Here is a 20,270-nt window from a genome sequence, read left to right on the forward strand (position 1 = left end):
AATTCCATATTCATCTCAGGATTCTGATTGAGAGACAAATATTTAGATAAAGTAAGTTGTAAAGAATCGCTGAGTTGTTTCGCAATTTATGGCAGATAAAAAGGGAATCGGATGTTGATATCGCTTTTTATGAGCTTCATGGATATTTAAACCAGAAGGAGTGGACCGATATATTCCATCTTAACACCGGACCTTGGGTAAATATAAATATTGGGATGTGTGAAATTTGAAGACAATAGGAATCTTACATCACATTTTATGAGAGTTCTAATTATTCAAAATTTTGACCATTTGTGGGAGAGGTACTTGATGGAGCGGACCGATATTGTCAATTTTCGCACCATACCTAGCACTGACGCAATTATCTTTTCACTTTCTGTGCAAAAAATATATATTTTGACAATTTCGACCTTTTGTGGGGGAGGTACCTGAAGGAGTGGACCTATATTGACTATCTCCGAACTCGATTTAAGTTTGACAAAAATATTACGATGTACCAAGTTTGGACCAAATCAATCCAAACTCCCTTCGAGAGTTATCGTGCGCACCAGCCAGCCAGACAGGACGGACGGACCGACGGACATCGCTAGATCGACTCCAAATGTTCTGAAACGGATTTGTCCCAAAAAGACCTAGGGTCTAAAACCGTTATTTCGACTAGCCACGTTTTGACCGTATGAAATGTTATATACCCTCTGTAGCCACATGGCTGAGGGTATAAATATTACACAAAGTAATAAGTTCCGTATTACCATCATTACGCCTGCTAATGTCAGCAAATCATGATGCTGTTTTACAATTTAACTTGTATTGTTGTCAATGAATTTTGATCCGAATAGTTTCTCATTACCGTAAACATTTTACATATTTACGGTATAAAAATTTGATGACAACTCTGTGCGGCAGGTGTTGTTCAAATCAATAACGTTCCATGTTCGTTTGTATTACATATCTGCCTGTGAACTACTTGGCCCGAACTTGGCCACATTAAGAAATGAATGAAAGAAAAAAAGGTGAGTCGTAATCATATCGTTGACATGAATTGAAAACCAGTTTGGTCTATGCTTTCTGTAGCGTTCGAAGACTGGGAGTCTGTATTTGAATGTGTGCGTGTGTTTGGGTTTCATTAGCAAGTAAAAGTTTAAAAGGTAGACTTTCGAGACCGATTTCATAACCGAAAATTAATAATAGAAAAAAAAATGTATTGAAATATGTTGTGCGGGAATTTAAAGCATACCCTACTTTAGACCAGCTGTGACATTGTTAGCAGTGTGGAGATACTTTAACACCAGCCTATTGCTTTAAACTAAAATGAAACTTTGAACATATCATCAATTTATGGGAGAACGTTTAGGAGATAGTTGAAAGGTGTTCTTTATAGGAAATACCTTTTTTAATTAAATTTAAATATCTCATTTCTTTACAAGGTCTTAAATACTTCGAAGGCATATTGAGAAGCCTTGTGTCTAAAGGACAACTTTTAAAACTCCTTTTGAGGGCATTCTGAAAAATAACAAAACTTAATATGTAAAACAAAATGTTGAAGGTGTTTTTTATACCTTCAGCCATATGGCTAGAGAGGGTATATATCATTTGATACGTTCAAAACGTACCTCATAGAAATAACGGTTTTTTTTGAAACACAAAACTCTTTTCAAATTTCACACATCCAAACATTTTTGCTAACGCAAAATCTGTTCTGAAGAAGATAGATATTTGCCAACTAGTTCTGGTACCTCAACCACAAAGGGTCACATTTTTATACCCTCCACCTTGGAAAGGAGGGTATATTAACTTTGTCATTCCGTTTGTAACATCCTTAAATATTCGTCTTAGACCCCATAAAGTATATATATTTATAATCAGCATAAAATTCTAATACGATTTAACGATGCCCGTCTGTCTGTCTGTCCGTCTGTCTGTCTGTCTGTCCGTCTGTCTGTTGAAATCACGATACAGCCCACATTATTTGACGTAGAGTGCCAAAATTTAGCAGAGCAATGGTTTAGCAGAGGATGGTTGGTTTAGCAGAGGATGGTTGGTATTGAAAATGAGATATATCGGTCCACGTTCTGGTATAGCCCCCATATAAAGGTACCTCCCAATATCCGGTATTTTAGTTTTTTTTTGTCACATTTTTTCACGGTCTTGTCTGAAATTTGGTATTTGTTGGTCATAATGGGTTCCAGCTCCGGTGGCGAAACTTTGAATGTATGGGTCCATGATTTGGTATAGCCCCCATATAACGGTACCTCCCGATATTCGGTATTTTGATGGTTTTTGCCACAATTTTTCACTGATTTATCTAAAAATTGGTATTTGTATGTCATAATGGGTCCTAGTTCGTGTGACGAAACATTGTTATTATAGGTCCACGTTTTGGTATAGCCCCCATATAACGGTACCTCCCAATATTCGGTAATTTGATGATTTTTGCCACATTTTTTCATTGATTTGTCTAAAAATAGGTATTTGTGTTTGTCATGATGGGTCCTAGTTCGTGTGGCGAAAAATTGTAATTATAGGTCCACGTTTTGGTGTAGCCCCCATATAATGGTACCTCCCGATATTCGGCATTTTAATGGTTTTTGCCACATTTCTTCTAATGTTTCTTTTACCCTAAGGTGGAGGGTATTAAAAGTTTGGCCCGGCCGAACTTAATGTTTTTTTTACTTGTTTAATTTTTGAACCCTCATAAATGAGTCGGCGTAACTTTCTCTTTCATCACCGGCTGAAGGGCATTAATAATTCGGTGTGGTTCAGTGAAGGCTTGACAACAAGTGAATTTTTGGTATTGTTGTTGTCCATTGGTAAATTGAAGTATGTATTTTTGATGATTTTTACTCACCCAATTACCAGTTTTACACCATTCAATTTCAAGGTCGTTCCATACTATTACGCTGGGCATAATGGCGATAACCTATACCAACAATGCAGACCAACCAATTGGGCTAGCTAGCTAGCTGCTGGTTAAGTGTGTGTCACAGATCTAATGTTGTTTGTTCACATACGTATTTCTTAGAGCCAACCTAAGATATGAGAAAAGAAAATATGTAAATATGAAACTATTAAACAAGCTTTCGATGCCGAGCCTTGGGTCCCATCCCGTGGTAAATATTGCACAAAAGATTTAAGGTATTCCCAAAAATACATCTGTGTATTATGCATAAACAGATGACGACGATGACGACGACTACGACGAAGAAGAAGTAAAAACCCAAAATATTTATTAGATATTTGACGACAAGGCAGTCGACCCAGCCACCGCTCTCTCCAATCGTTTATTGGGGATGTCGTTTCTATTTCATTTTTTAAGTTCGAACGGTTCGTATCGGAAATATGTATTCCTCGCTAACGTTTAGCGCAAATTCGACGTTTAATTATCTGATAAGTGTATTTTTTGAGCATGGAGATCAACGTACGAAAAATTGGCTGCTGTCGAATACACCCTGGCCCCTATTTGGAATATTAGCCTTCTACTTGTTTTTCTGTTTATATGCGGGTCCTCGGTATATGCGTGATCGAAAACCTTACGAATTGAAAAATACTATGATTATCTATAATGCCATACAAGTGATAATCAGTTGCGTTCTCTTCTATGAGGTAAGTTCGTAGCGCTGTTTGCTGAACGGTATGGGTGACATCGGATGTGTAAAAGACAAAGTGAAATTTTTGATTGTCCGTAAAATTTACATAATTTTGGAATACGTTGCAAAGATTGCTTCAAAGCCTCTTAAATGACCATCTACGTTTCTAAATATGCAGAATAAATTTTTAGAGTTTCTATTTTGACTGAAGATGTCTTAAACGGATCTCCATAAATGGAAAAGTTTTTAAATGGTTCTTTTTGTAGACAAAATAATTTTCAGCGATTTTTTCCATAAGAATGCGTTTTGTCATCTGGTAAAATTATTATAATTTAATTTTTTTGACAATAAAATGTCGTTCGTTGTCGTATTATCAACAGCACGCCCAGAAATAGTATGTGAAAATCTAATTCTGCAAGAATATCTTAAGAGAAAAATGTTGAGAACTACTCGAGACCATTAGATTTACCGGATAGAATGTAAAAAAACTGTATAAAGTGTTTGCTTAATTCCGCAAATAAATAATTCCATTTTTCAATGGATAAAATTGCTCCCAAATTCGAGACCTCGAAGAGAAAGTGGACAAAAGATATGGAAAAACATGATTGTGTGTTGGAAAATGTGTCATGGCAACATGGGATTAAATTAGCGGCAGATCCACCGTGGTTTTGAAACGAATATAACGGGGGAAGATACAACGCCACCTGGCTCATTGGAGTACTTAAAAAAAAGCAGATGCCTGTAAATTGTTGCTTATGGATTATCAAAACATATACTAACATTTTGCCTTCCTTCCTTCCTCCTTTCAAAAGCACCAGCATATTTTTGAAACTGGGGAACAAGAAATTACCTTTGTAATGGAAAATCAAACCGATTTCGTCAACAAAGGCATGCATCACTCTTATGGTGGAAATACATGAAGTTCGATTTTGTTCCTAGGCTCCTTTGTTCATTTCCGAAGAAGCCAGCCGATGACTTTAGCCAGCCAGATAAGCGCTTTATGTATTCCCACCTTTACACTAGTTTTTGTATCGTAATCGATTTCGTTCACATACCTTACAGTCATCGAATAGTTAAAGGCAACGAGTTTATCAACATCATTATCCAGATCCAGGCTGCAGTGATACACTTTCATATCCATCCGTTCAAAATAATAAGGTATTGGGAGACAGCGTTTTATAGAGATCGCGTCTTAACGAAATAACCGGTGATAGCGGTTTCCATGTTTGAATGTTCTCCAGCGTTAAATCGTCTCAGCTGCCTTTTCAATAATCGAAAGCAAAAGTCCACATTAAGACTAAGGCAATATCTTTTCTTTTCAATTTAATACAAAACAAGTAAGCAAAGGCTATAGTCGTGCGGGGCCGACCATGTGATACCCTACACATGTTAGAAGCCCTCTTATGTCCAAATCCATTTTGGAAGATTTCGTTTTTGAAATTATGTCACGGAGAACTGCCCAGATATTACCCTTAGCATTTTGACCAGGGATATTTGTCAAATATTTACGCACTCCCTCGTGCTGTTAGTTGTTGTGATCCATTTTACAGCTAAATATAATCCAATGGTCATTCAAAATGGAATTCTTCCCTGCCCTTAACTCTCTTCTTAGGCGTGTCGATTGGCTTCAATCGTGTGTTTTTTTCAGCAAGAGGCCCCTCTGCATCCCCAAATTCAGACTCATTTGTATGATTTGCTTGTCTACGATATTTGGCTATATTCGTCAACGAAATCAGAATAAAAAGTCAGAAGTTCGCCTTTTGTGTATGTAGGATATCGCCTGTAAATAATGTTGGTATTTTTTTACACAAAAGTAGTGGTCCATTCAACCTCCTTCCTAAGCTCTAAATTTATGCGAGATTTCGTGTCCTTTGGTTTCTATTTGTGACTTATATAACGGCTGCAAAATCAGGAACAATTTTCTGAGCCTAACCCTACCCCTATGAACATTTTTGTGAGGATGGGATGATATTTTCAATATGCATATAATAACCCCAACCTGTGTTGCAAGGTAAAAAAAAATATTACAAAACATACACTTCAATATTATAAGTCAAATTGAAAAAATCGCATGCGATAAAAAATATGAAAAAACAAGTAAGCAAAGGCTATAGTCGTGCGGGGCCGACCATGTGATACCCTACAACACTACAATATGTTAGAAGCCCCCTTATGTCCAAATCCATTTTGGAAGATTTTGCTTTTGAAATTATCTCACGGAGCACTTCCCAGATATTACCTTTAGCATTTTGACCAGGGACATTTGCCCAATATTTACGCACACCGTAGTGCTGTTAGTTGTTGTGGTCCATTTAAAGCTAAATATAATCCAATGGTCATCCAAAATGATAGAATTCTTCCCTGTCCTTAACTCTCTTCTCAAGCGTGTCGATTGGCTTCAATTGTGTCATCAGGACATTTTTTCTGTTTTTGGTTCATTTTTTGGTTTATTTTGCCATCATCTCCAAAAACAAGAGATCCCTCTGTATCTCCAAATTGAGACTCATCTATATGATTTTCTTGTCTACGATATTTGGCTATATTCGTCAACAAAATCAGCATAAAAAAGCCTTTTGTGTATTTCGGATATCGCCTGTAAGTAATGTTGGTACTTTTCAGACAAAAATAGTGATCCATTCTACCCGCTATCCTAAACTCAAACTTCATGCGAGATTTCGTGTCCTTTGGTTTCTATTTATGACCTTTATAACGGCTGCAAAATTTTTGGTTTTTGGTCCATTTTAACCCCTAATATATTGCGGACATCTTTGAAAACAAAAGGCCCAGCCCTTCTGAGCCTAACCCTTCCCTTTTCGTGAGGATCGGACGATAATTGCAATCTGTATATGGTATCCCCAACCTGTGTTGTAAGGTGGAAAAATATTACAAAATATACACTTCAATAAGTCAAATTGAAAAAATCGCATGCGATAAAAATATGAAAAAATAAAAAAATATCACAAAATACTACAAAACCAATCCTATCATCATTATAGGCATCTTTTTAAGCGATTTTTTTAGATTTTATACCTTTATGTCAAGAGGGCATTTTGAATTGACAAAATTTGTCAAAATCGGTGCAGCCATTCTTGAGATATAAGCATTCTAGCTAACATCCCCTTCCTTTGTATATACACATTGTATATATATCGCTATATATAACCGATATATTTACTACCGGCATATACGTAACAGTCAGAATTGACCTGTTCGTCTGTTTGTGATTTCGTCGGGATTAAAAATATTCGCGGTTTAATGGAAAATTTGACTTTTATTTAAGACAAATGTTTGGCCTATTTCACCCACTAAATATTATCCGATTACCATCAAAATTGGGAGGCTTCTGCTCTAAGCTCTAGCCCCATGGTAACTTCCGCTTTGATTGGTGTATAATTGTGACCTGTAGAGCACCTGCCAAATCAGGATTTTTTTCAGTTTTTGGTCCATTTCAACCCCTAAATATTATGCGATCATCTCCAAAAGAAAAAAGGGTTCTATTCTGACTCTAGCCCCACCTCCATTCTTAATTTCGTGAAGATCGGGCCATAATTGCGACCTGTATAGTGATTACAAATTAACATGGACAGACGGACAGACGGGCGGACATACATAGCTAGATCGACCCAGCACGGCGATATAGGAAGATCCATATATACTTTCCTATTTGGGAAACCAATATTTCGAGGTGTTACACGATTTTTGGCCCTATCAAACTTATAACACCCCAACACATAGTGTTGTTGGGTATAATTAATAAATATTTTTCGTAATTTTCATACCCTCCACCTTGGAAAGGAGTATACCGTGGTTTCTATTTACCTGCATCAACATTAGCTGCGCATTGGCTTTGCAGACCAAAAAAATTTTGTTATGCCATTTTTTTCTGAATCCCTTTATTTGAATTGTATTTAAGTGCCCAATCGATAGCTGCACATTGGACATTCCTGCCTCGAAAATTTGCTAATTTTTTTAATTTGGTTACAAAAGTTGTATTTATCTGCACAAGAAAATTTTTTGCAAACTCAAAAAAGACACTAAAACCTACCACTTCGTTTTTGTTTTTGTATTCGCCAAAACAATAACAACACAAGAAAAGAGCATGCATAAAACATTAAACACTAAAAGATGGTTATGCTGGATAAAACACCACTGATGCTCAAATACATACGAATAGAAAATTAAAGATACCTGCACTTTTTGTGCACGTAAGTAAAATTAAAGATACCTGCTTCATTGTGCAGATAAGTGCAATGAAGCTACCTGCATTTTGGGCATTGCTGCACAAGATGTCGTGCAATTTTTGATTGTGCAGGTAAGCAAAAATACTGTATATCAACTTTGTCATTCCGTTTGTAACATCCCTAAATATTCGTCGTAGACCCCATAAAGTATATATATATTCATAATCAGCATAAAATTCTAAGTCGATTTAACGATGTCCGTCTGTCTGTCCGTCCGCCTGTCTGTTGAAATCGCGCTACAGCCACCATTATTTAACGTAGAGTTTAGGATGGTTGATATGGAAAATGAGATATATCGGTCCACGTTTTGGTATAGTCCCCATATAACGGTACCTCCCGATATTCGGTAGTTTAATGATTTTTGACACATTTTTCTTCGGATTTGTCTAAAAATTGGTATTTGTAGGTCATAATGGATTGTACATTATGGATTGTACATTGTATATATAGATCCACGTTTTTGCATAGCCCCCCCTATATAACGGTACCTCCCGATATTTGGTATCTTGATGTTTTTTCTCCACATTTTTCACGGATTTGTCTAAAAATTGGTATTTGTAGTTCGCAATGGGTTCTAGCTCCGGTGGCGGAACAGACTATATATAGGTCCACGTTTTTTTATAGCGCACATATAACGATACCCATCGAAATTCGGTAATTTGATAATCTTAGTCATATTTACCCATGAAATTGTTTCAAATTTGGTATTTAAGAAGATTTGGAAGATGACAATCCTTGAAGTAAAAAATTGTCTCTAGAGGTTCCCGTTTTGGTATAGCCCCCATATAACGACCTCATCCACTTTATGGGTTTTTGAAAAGTTTAACAGCATTATCTAAACGGTCTTACTGGCATTTGAGTTTTAAAGTGGAACACGTTTGAATTCAGATACTTTTCTATAAAAATGTTTTCTTTACACAATGGTGGAGGTTATTGAAAGTTCGGCCCGGAAAGACTTAATGTTTTTTACTCGTTATGTTTATGATTTTAGCGACATTATTAACCAGATTTCGTAATTGAAGAATCGATATTACAGTCTAACACAAAAAATTACTTATGAAGGAGCACGTCTTCGTATACCCCCCTTATAAAGGGTTTCGTTTGACAGTTATTTTTATACAATTTTTTTCTAGAGATATTCTCCCCAGTATTTATTTTAAAATAACTCCTATGACAAAACCCTTTATTTTACCCAAGAGACTAGATCGTAAGCCCAATAGAAGAGTAACCAAATAATTAAATTAAACTAAAGTTCTTTTGGTATTCAATTCTCTATCCTTTATTTTCATCTGTTTTTAATAGTTCTATCAAGCTGGCTGGGGAACTACTTACAATTACAAATGTGCTCCACTTACCTACGATACCGACCCACACTCATTGAGGGTAAGTCATATGATGCTACCTCTTTGTCAATGGAAATACTTAAAAATATTTTTTTACTATTTTTTCAGATGGCCAGAGCTGTTTGGCTATTCTACATGGCGAAGATTACGGAACTATTAGACACAGTATTCTTTGTTTTAAGAAAAAAGGATAGACAAATATCCTTTTTACATGTCTTCCATCACTTCAGCATGCCGCTTGGACTTTATTTTGCTGTACAAAATTATGCAGGTATGTTGTAAAATAGTATCAGTCGGTATTGCCGATTGATGTATACCCCCAAGCTGTTGACTCTTTATGGGGAGGTTTCGAAGTAGTTGCAAAAACTTCGCCAATATTGACCAATTCGTATCTGACCTTAGACTGATATAAATATTGCAATATGACAGACTTGGACTATATCGACTACTTCCTGTACTTTATATGAGATATGTGTACATTTTTGGAAAATGTGGAAATATGCCTGAGGTAACAGATATAGCAGACCGAAGTATTCCATTTTCATTCTTCTTCTAATACAGATAAAAATATTGGTATGTGCAAAATTTGAAGGAAATCGAACATTTGTATTCAATTTTGTGCGAAATCATAAATTCCGATAAATTAGATATTCATATCAGATTTCTGATTAAGAGAAATATTTGAATATAGCAAGTTGTGAAGAATCTCGGACTTGTTTCGCAAGTTATGACAGATATAGAATTGGAAATTGTGACCCTTTGTGGGTGAGGTACCAGAAGGGGTTAGCAGATGTATATCATTTTCACAAATGATCTTGTGTTAGCAAAAATGTTTGTATGTGGAAAATTTGTAGAGATGGATAGATGGATTTGGATGAGCGTTTCCGTTTCTTTGAGCGTTTTGTTTTTCAAAATCTTGAACCCTATGTGGGGGAGGTACCAGAAGAAATGGTCCGATCTCTACCATCTTTATAAAAGATCTTGTGTTGATGGAAATATTGAGATGTACAAAGTCTGAATGGAATCGGGTGTTATTTTTGAGTTTTATGAGCTTCATGGATACTCTAATTTTGACCCTTTGTGGGGGAGGTACCAGAAGGACTGTGCCGATATATTCCATATTCACACCAGACCTTTATTTCGGATTTTATGATCGTTTTGGTTATTCAAAATTTTAACCCTTTGTGGGGGAGGTACCAGAAGGAATGGACCGATCTCTACCACCTTTATAACAGATCTTGTTTTGTAGAAATATTCCTTTTTTTATTTGCCTATCCTTTTATCCTGTGCCAAGTCTAAATGGAATCGGATGTTAATTTCGCGTTTTATGAGCTTAATGGATATTCAAAATTTCGACCTTTTGTGGGAGAGGTATCATAAGGAGTGCGCCGATATACTCCGTCTTAATAGCAGATCTTTTGTTCATAAAAAATATTAGGATGTGTGCAATTTGATGACAATCGGACTCTTACATCATATTTTATGAGAGTTGTAATTATTCAGTAGAAAATATATATTTTTTGAAAATTCCGAACATTTGTGGGGGAGGTACCAGAGGGATTGGACCAATATATTCCATCTTCACGCCAGACCTTGGGTTAATATAAATATTGGGATGTGTGAAATTTGAAGACAAATGAACTCTTACATCACATTTTATGAGAGTTGTAATTATTCAAAATTTTGACCGTTTGTGGGGGAGGTACTTGATGGAGTGGACCGATATTTTCTCACCTGACGTAGCACTGACGCAAATATTAGGATTTGCAAAGTTGGAGCAAAATCGGATTATTCATTCTCTTTCTGTGCCAAAAATATTTTTTTTGAAAATTTCGACCTTTTTGAGGGAGGTACCAGAAGGAGTGGACCGATATTGTCCATCTCCGAACTCGATCTAAGTTATGATGTAGCAAGTTTGGACCAAATCGGACACTCCCTTCGAGAGTTATCGTGCGCACCAGCCAGCCAGACAGACGGACATCGCTAGATCGACTCCAAATGTTCTGAAACGGATTTGGTCCAAAGAGACCAAGGGTCTAAAACCGTTATTTCGACTAGGCACGTATCAAATGATATATACCCTCTGTAGCCATATGGCTGAGAGTATAAAAATTTATTGTTTGAGAATCGGGGTTACTCTAAAAATAGCCACAATAGGAAACCCGGGAATATAGATCCTGCAGACTGACTTTTGGTATTGAAAATGGGCTAAATAGTTCCACGTTTTGGTATAGCTCCATGTAACTGTACCGACATATTTAAAGGTTATTTGGGTATTTTAGTCACAATTTTCACCCAAATTTTTTGTAAATTGGAAGCATGTGTTCGCATTGTGTAAGAAATGTGCTTGCATAGAATTGTCAATATAGGTCTAAGTATTCGTATATTCCCCATGCAGTGGTACAGTACTTGCAGCTATTTGGCACTTTGATGATTTGTGTCCCACTTTTCTCCGGTAAGGTTTCTAATATGGAATTTGAAGTTCCGAATAGGTATTTCATTCTATGATATAAAGTTGCTAATACAGGTCCATGTCTTCGTATACCTCACATATAATGGTACCTCCCTTAATTCGGTATTTTGATGATTTTCAGCGACATTATTCAGCTTAATTGTGTTAAATTTCGCATTTGAAGTTCGTAATGAGTATTACAAACTAAGACAGAAAATTGTCTATGCAATTCCACGTCTTCGTTTAGTCCCCATAGTCATTTAGTTCACAAATTCATATAATCAGAATTGAGCTGCTGAAATAACAATAGAGGGTGAGATAAAAAAAAAAAACTGCAACAAGGACAAACGTCATAATTTTTAATTTTTTTTTGAACTTTTATTGAATGAAAGCAAAAAATGTCGGAAATAGCATCAACTTTTAGAATAAGTTTAGATTAACTCGAATTGGTCACCTTTGGCTGCTCGAATGTTGCTCTGCGGTATTTTGGCCTATTCCCGGCGAAGCGCTAGCTTGAGGTGATCGACACTTTGGTACTTTTAGTGCCAACCTTGTTTGGCAGTTCACCAGTTTCGACCAAACGAAGCAACTCTTTAGCTCTTTTGAGTCTATTTTCTTTCTTTTCCGTTGTAAGTTCTTGCACTTTTTGGAATTTCAATGGCTTTACTCCGAGCTCATTTTTCAATATTTGCCGAATGGAATATTGCGACGAATTTCGATCAAGCCGCTTCTTTACTTTTCGAACCAATTCTGCCGATGTTTCTGTTTTCTTCCGTCCACTTTCTTGACGTCGGGCAACACTACCAGTATCACGGTAACGAGCGATGGCACGAGACACAAAAGATTTATTCACATTTAAATGCTGGAGTGCTCCGACGATAGCCACTTGTGGTTTTCTAGCCAAATTTAAAGACATCACACTGTCACGATTGAATTCCATCACGAATAATATTTTTTCTGGAAGATTCTCACCAAAATGCTTTTCTACGCTTGTAAACAATATAATGATCTGTCACTGGTATAATGTTAACAGCAGTCGGGCGAGTGGCTTAGAAATGAAAACAGTCTGAGGTTGGTTGCAGTTTTTTCATCTCACCTTGTATATTTTTTCCGATTTTATATCTAGGTAGATCCTGAAAATAACTATACATATATTTTGTCGAGATCGGTTCAGATTTGGATATGTCTCTATGGCTGGCGCGCACGATAACACTCGAAGGGAGTATCCGATTTGTTACTTCGTAATATTACTGTCAAACTTAGATTGAGTTCAGAGATGAGGAATATCGGCCCACTCCTTCTGGAACTTCCCCCACAAGATATCAACATTTTTAATGAAAATAATTTACTGCACAGAAAGGGAAAGGATAATCCGATTTTGCTGTAACTTTCCAAATCCTAATATTTCCATAAGTGCTACGTCAGGTGTGAAAATAGACAATATTGGTCCACTCCATCAAGTACCTCTCCCACAAGGGTCAACATTTTGAATAATTATAACTTTTATAAAATGTTATGTAAGAGTCCGACTATCTTCAAATTACACACATCATAATATTTTTATTAAGCCAAGGTCTGGTGTGAAGATAGAATATATCGGTCCACTCCTTCTGGTACGTCCCCCACAAAGGGTCAAAATTTTGAATATCCATAAAGCTCCTGAAACGCGAAATGAACATTTGTTTCTATTCAAATTGTGCGCACAGCTATATTTTTAGTAACACAAGATCTGGTGTTAAAATAGTATATACCGGTTAACTCCTTTTGGCACTTCCCCCACAAAGGGTGGACATTTTGAATTGCCAAAACTTTCATGGAATGCGAAATAACTCTCCAATTCACTTCAAATTTTATTAATTTCAATATTTTTACTAACGCAAGATCTAGTATGAAGATTATAGATATCAACACACCTATTCTGTTACCTCCCTCCACAAAGGGGTCATAATATTAAATATTTTCATAACCAATTGCTCATAGCATTTTCCTCTCTCAACAAGAGATGGAACAAGTAAAAAAGCAGTAAGTGGGCCGGGCCAAACTTTGAACACCATCCACCATTTGGAACAAATTAGACAATTTTCAAAAAAAAAAAATAAAATCCATTAAAAATTCTGTTAAAATCTTTAAAATACCTAACATCGGAAGGTGCCGACATATAGGCGATATACGATATTGTGGACCTATATAGACAAAGCTATGTCTGGAGCACTTACAAAGAACTCCTTGTGTAGAATTTCAGACAATTCCGTTGAAAAATGTGGCTAAAATCATCAAAATATCGATTATAGGGGGTACCGTTATATGGAGGCTATACGATATCGTAGACCTATATAGATAAATCTCTTCCAAGGGATAAAGTACTGACAATGAACTACTTGTGTAGAATTTCCGACAATTCCATTTAAAAATGTGGCTGAAATCATCAAAATACCGAATATCGGGGGTACCGTTATAAGGGGGCTATACGATATCGTGGACCTATATAAATAATTCTCTTCCAAGGGATAAAGTGCTCACAAAAAACTCCATTGAAAAATGTGGCTAAAATCGTCAAAATACCGAATATCGGGGGTGCCGTTATATGAGTGCTGTAGATATTTTAGACCGATATAGCCCATCTTCGAACTTGACCTGCCTGCAGACAAAAGAGATATCTGCGCAAATTTGTTTTTTGACTGTAGCGTGATTACAACAGACGGACGGACTGACAGGGCTATGTCGTCTTAAAATTTGACGCTGATCAAGAATATATATAATTTGTTGGGTCTAAAATGATTATTTCGATGAGTTCCAAACGGAATGACGAACTTAATAAACCCTATGTATGGTGGAGTGTATAAAAAGATTACAATTTTGATTACATATCTCGTATAAAGTGAAGGAAGTAGTCGATATAGTCCAAATCTGGAATGAAACATAATATTTATATCAGACTAAGGTCAGATCCGAAATGGACAATATTGGGTGACTCCTTCGGATCCCCCATAAAGTGTCTACATTTTGAAAAATCATAAGGCAAATCCAAATATATTTAAATATACAGACATTGGCTGAGGGCATACATCTGTCGGCAAAACCGATTGATACTATTAAACTTGTTTTGATGAACTTAATTTTTTTAAGTACTAATCTGATTTTTCTAATTTTTTTTTTTTTCAGGCGGACACGGTACCATTGTTTGTTTTATCAACTCCTTCGTTCACATAGTCATGTACATCTATTACATGTTGACAGCCATGGGTCCGAAGGTACAAAAATATCTTTGGTGGAAGAAATACATAACTGTTTTGCAGCTGGTAAGTAATTGCTGTCAAAGATATCCCCAACGAGGTCTTATTAAATTACACAAATCTGCATCTCTTCAACAGATACAATTCTCCATTGTTTTCGTGCATTCCATACAAGTTCAAATCCGTCGAAACTGTCTATATCCAAGAGGAGTTGCAGCCATTATAACCCTGTATTCCTGTATTTTCTCCTATATGTTTGGCTCATTTTACGTTCAGAATTATCTGCAAAAGAAGGAACGGCGATCATCGCTGAAAAAGGATTAGAAATATTAGCGACACAACTTGAAAATCTTGTCATTGTCATTGTACATGTTGTCATGTTGTCATTGTACAATCATAATTTAAATTATTTTTCCATTAAATTTAAGGTTAATTTATTATTTTTTTTACGCATTAAAAACTAAGAGTTTGTATTATTTCCATTCTGAATAATTATTAAAAAATTGATAACAAAACATGCTGATGTTACACATATAAAATATTTGAAAGCTACTATAAAAATGATACAATTTGAATGAACAGAAACCTCATGGTATAATTATTTCAATATATAAGGATATACATTTCAAATAAGGATATCCAGCTCTGCATTTTTCTGTCATTTAGTTTATGAAATTTTAGTATTGAGACAGCAAGCTTCCGTCTCTAATTTGTGAATATACAATGGATTTATGGATATACATTTTGACAAAGAGAAACATAGGCGTCCCGGCTTTTGCAAAATCTTCAATGATTAATCTTTATTTTTGTTTATTTCTGCTTAATTGTACATTTCGAATAGGCATTCTTTTATACACTCCACAATAGTATGGTGGGTATATTAAGTTTGTCATTTCGTTTGTAACACCTCGAAATATACATTTTAGAACCCACAAAGTATATATGCAGGGTGAGATGAAAAAACTGCAACCAACTTCAGACTTCTGTCATTTCTAAGCCACTCGTCCGACAGCTGTTAAAACTATTCCAGTGACAGCTCATTATATTGTTTACAAGCGAACAAAAGCATTTTGGTGAGAATTTTCCAGAAAAAAACTAATTCGTGATGGAATTCAGGCGGGATAGTTTGGCTGGAAAACCACAAGTGGCTATCGTTAAATGTGAATAAATCTTTTGTGTCTCGCTGTGTGCTGGTTACAGTGATACTGCGTAGCGTAGCCAGACGTCAAGGAAGTGGACGGAAAAACAGCAACATCAGCAGAAATGGTTCGAAAAGTAAAGAAGCTACTTGATCGAAACCCGCGTCGCAGTGGCCGACGAAAGATGGCTCATGAGTGAACATATCGTAATGTTCCATTCGGCAAATATTAAAAAATGAGCTCGGGGTAAAGCCATTTGAATTCCAAAAAGTGCAAGAACTTACACCGCAACAGAAAGAAAATAGACTCAAAATAGCTAAAGAATTGCTTCGCTTGGGCGAAAGTGGTGAACTGCCGAATTTGGTTTTCTCCGATAAGAAAACATTCGTTGTCCAGCAGTTTGTAAACAAACAAAATGATCGTGATGGTGTGGGCCGCCATAACAGCCGATGGTCGCTCTCCGCTCGTAATAATCGACCGTGGCATCAGAATAAATGCTGAATATTATCGTGAAAATATTCTGGAGGGTGTATTAAAGCCGCAAACATTGTAGCCGCAGACCTTGGACATTGCAAATAGGACTCAGTACCATAGCACTCAGCACGCGCCACCCAAGCATGGTTACAAAATGAGTTTCCTCGCTTCATTTCCAGCGCACAATGACCACCAAAATCTCCGGATACCAATCCGTTGGTCTATTGTGTCTGGTGTATTTTAGAAAGCAAGGTTGGCACTAAAAAGTACCAAAGTGTCGATCACCTCAAGCAAGCGCTTCTCTGGGAATGGGCCAAAATACCGCAGAGCAACATTCGGGCAGCGTGTGACGGTTTCATTAGTCGTTTGAAGGCCATAGTTCGTGCCAAAGGTGACCAATTCGAAGAAATCTAAACTTATTCTAAAATTTGATGCTATTTCCGACATTTTCTGCTTCCATTCAATAAAATTTAAAAAAAGTAAAAATTATGGCGTTTGACTTTGTTGCAGTTTTTTTTATCTCACCCAGTATTCTTGATCAGCATAAAATTCTATGTCGATTTAGCGATGTCCGTTCGTCTGTGGAAATCACTCACAATCAAATTTCGTATTTGAAGTTCCTAATGGGTGCTGCAATCTACAACAGAAATATAGGGTATATATCATTTGATACGACTAAAACCTGTTTCATGACATTTGGTGTCGATCTAGCGATGTCCGTCCGTCCTTCCGTCTGTCTGTCAGGATGGTGCACACGATAACTTCCGAAGGAAGTTTTCGATTTGATCCAAATTTCGTACACCGTAATATTATTGTCAAACTTAGATCGAGTTCGGAGATGGGTAATACCGATCCACTCCTTCTGGTACCTCCCCACAAAATGTCAACATTTTGTGCAAAAATTGACAATATCGGTCCACTCTATAAAGTCCCTGCCCCACAAAGAGCTAAAATTTTGAATAGTTTCAATTTTATTTTCCGATTTTCTTTAAATTTCACACATGGCAATATTTTTATTGACCCAAGGTCTGGTGTGATCATAATAATCAGGATCTCTTTAAATTTCGCACATCCCATTATTTCTACTAACACTAGATCTTTTGTGAAGATGGTACACAAATGGTCAAAATTTTGAATATCCATGTAGCTCATAAAACGCGAAATTAACATTCGATTCCAAACAGACTTGGCCCATCTTAATATTTCCATTACCACAATTTCTGCCACAAAGATGGTAGAGATCGGACCATTTCTCTCCCCCACATAGGATTCAAGATTTTTGAAAAACAAAACGCTCAAAGAAAGCGAAATAAGCAGTCTTATGCTTCAAATTTCACACATCCAAATATGTTTGTTAACGCAAGATCTGTTGTGAAGATAATATATATCTGCCAACAACCTCTGTTACCTCACCTGCAATGAGTCACAATTTCCAATACTTATATCTTTCATAATTTGCGAAACAAGTCAGCGATTCTTTACAACTCGCTATATCTAAATATATCTCTATTAACCAGAAACCTGAGATGAATATGGAATTTATGATTTTGCATAAAATTGGATATAAATGTTCGATTTTCTTGTAATTTGGCTATACCAATATTTTTATCTGTATTAGATGAAGTATGAAAATGGAATACTCCGATATACTATATCTGTTACCTTACGCATACTTCCACATTTTCCAAAAATTTGCATATAAGGATGTAGTCGATATAATCCAAATCTGTCACTTTTATCAGTCTTAGGTCAAATACGAATTGGTAAATATTGGACAACTGTTTCGGAACCACCCCCATAAAGGGTCAACAGTTTGAATAATCAAAACTCAAGGCTGGGAGTATAAATCTGTCGGCAAAATCGACTGATGCTATTTTACTTGTTACATCCTCCACCATAGTGCGGAGGTAATTTGGTATTTGAAGTTTGAAATGGATACTACAGGCTATGACAGAAAATTGTCTGTGCAGGTCCACGTCTTCGTAACGCCCCCATATAACGGCACCTCCCGATATTCGGTATTTTAATGATTTTAGCGACATTATTAACCGGATTTGTTTCAAATTTGGTATTTGAAGTTCCTAATTGATACTACAGCCTATAACAGAAAATTGTCTGTGTCGGTCCACGTTTTGGTATAACCCACATATAACGGTACCTCCCGATTTTCGGTATTTTGATGATTTTAGCTACATTATTCATCGATTTTTTATACCATCCACCATACATAGTATGGAGGGTATATTAAGTTCGTCATTCCGTTTGTAACGTATCGAAATAATCATTTTAGACCCAACAAAGTATATATATTCTTGATCAGCGTAAAATTCTAAGACGATTTAGCCCTGTCCGTTCGTCTGTTGTAATCACGCTACAGTCTAAACGAATTAAGGTAGGAAGCTGAAATTTTGCACAGATCTCTCTTTTGTCTGCAGGCAGGTCAAGTTCGAAGATGGGCTATATCGGTCCACGATATCGCATAGCCCCCATATAACGGTACCCCCCGATATTCGATATTTTGATGATTTTACCCACATTTTTGAACGGAATTGTCTGAAAATCCACACAAGGAGTTCCTTGTGGGTACTTTATACCTCAGCAGAGAATTATCTATATAGGTCCACAATATCGTATAGCCCCCATATAACGGTACCCCCCGATATTCGATATTTTGATGATTTTACCCACATTTTTGAACGGAATTGTCTGAAAATCCACACAAGGAGTTCCTTGTGGGTACTTTATACCTCAGCAGAGAATTATCTATATAGGTCCACAATATCGTATAGCCCCCATATAACGGTACCCCCCGATATTCGATATTTTGATGATTTTACCCACATTTTTGAACGGAATTGTCTGAAAATCCACACAAGGAGTTCCTTGTGGGTACTTTATACCTCAGCAGAGAATTATCTATATAGGTCCACAATATCGTATAGCCCCCATATAACGGTACCCCCCGATATTCGGTATTTTGATGATTTTACCCACATTTTTGAACGGAATTGTCTGAAAATCCACACAAAAAGTTCCTTGTGGGTACTTTATACCTCAGCAGAGAATTATCTATATAGGTCCACAATATCGTATAGCCCCCATATAACGGTACCCCCCGATATTCGATATTTTGATGATTTTACCCACATTTTTGAACGGAATTGTCTGAAAATCCACACAAGGAGTTCCTTGTGGGTACTTTATACCTCAGCAGAGAATTATCTATATAGGTCCACAATATCGTATAGCCCCCATATAACGGTACCCCCCGATATTCGATATTTTGATGATTTTACCCACATTTTTGAACGGAATTGTCTGAAAATCCACACAAGGAGTTCCTTGTGGGTACTTTATACCTCAGTAGAGATTTATCTATATAGGTCCACAATATCGTATAGCCCCCATATAACGGTACCCCCCGATATTCGGTATTTTGATGATTTTAGCCACATTTTTCAACGGAATTGTCTGAAAATCCACACAAGGAGTTCCTTGTGGGTACTTTATACCTCGTCAGAGAATTGTCTATATAGGTCCACGATATCGTATAGCCCTCATATAACGGTACCCCCGATATTCGGTATTTTGATGATTTTAGCCACATTTTTCAACGGAATTGTCTGAAAATCCACACAAGGAGTTCCTTGTGGGTACTTTATACCTCGGCAGAGAATTATCTATATAGGTTCACAATATCGTATAGCACCCATATAACGGTACCCCCCGATATTCGGTATTTTGATGATTTTAGCCACATTTTTCAACGGAATTGTCTGAAAATCCACACAAGGAGTTCCT

General features: G+C 36.5%; 1 protein-coding gene across 1 annotated transcript; it reads left to right on the forward strand.

Moving 5' to 3' along the window:
- The first annotated feature begins 3,213 nt into the window (after positions 1-3,213).
- On the forward strand, positions 3,214-15,208 carry LOC101896454 (elongation of very long chain fatty acids protein AAEL008004-like). Its single transcript, XM_005181177.4, has 5 exons — positions 3,214-3,603; positions 9,131-9,211; positions 9,280-9,442; positions 14,786-14,922; positions 14,995-15,208. Exons 1-5 carry the CDS (start codon positions 3,340-3,342, stop codon positions 15,178-15,180), a joined length of 831 nt encoding a protein of 276 aa, XP_005181234.1. The 5' UTR covers positions 3,214-3,339; the 3' UTR covers positions 15,181-15,208.
- The last annotated feature ends 5,062 nt before the right edge of the window (positions 15,209-20,270 follow it).

This window comes from Musca domestica, unplaced genomic scaffold (genome assembly GCF_030504385.1).
Source record: "Musca domestica strain aabys unplaced genomic scaffold, Musca_domestica.polishedcontigs.V.1.1 9, whole genome shotgun sequence".
Classification (NCBI taxonomy): domain Eukaryota; kingdom Metazoa; phylum Arthropoda; class Insecta; order Diptera; family Muscidae; genus Musca; species Musca domestica.

What these genes read in the sequence shown, in the direction of transcription:
- LOC101896454 (XM_005181177.4), top strand. Translation starts at nt 3,340, where the DNA reads ATGTATTCCTCGCTAACGTTTAGCGCAAATTCGACGTTTAATTATCTG. An exon ending in TGCTGTACAAAATTATGCAG is followed by an intron (nt 9,443 to 14,785) that starts GTATGTTGTAAA and finishes TTTTTTTTTCAG; the next exon opens with GCGGACACGGTACCATTGTT. An exon ending in ACATAACTGTTTTGCAGCTG is followed by an intron (nt 14,923 to 14,994) that starts GTAAGTAATTGC and finishes TCTCTTCAACAG; the next exon opens with ATACAATTCTCCATTGTTTT.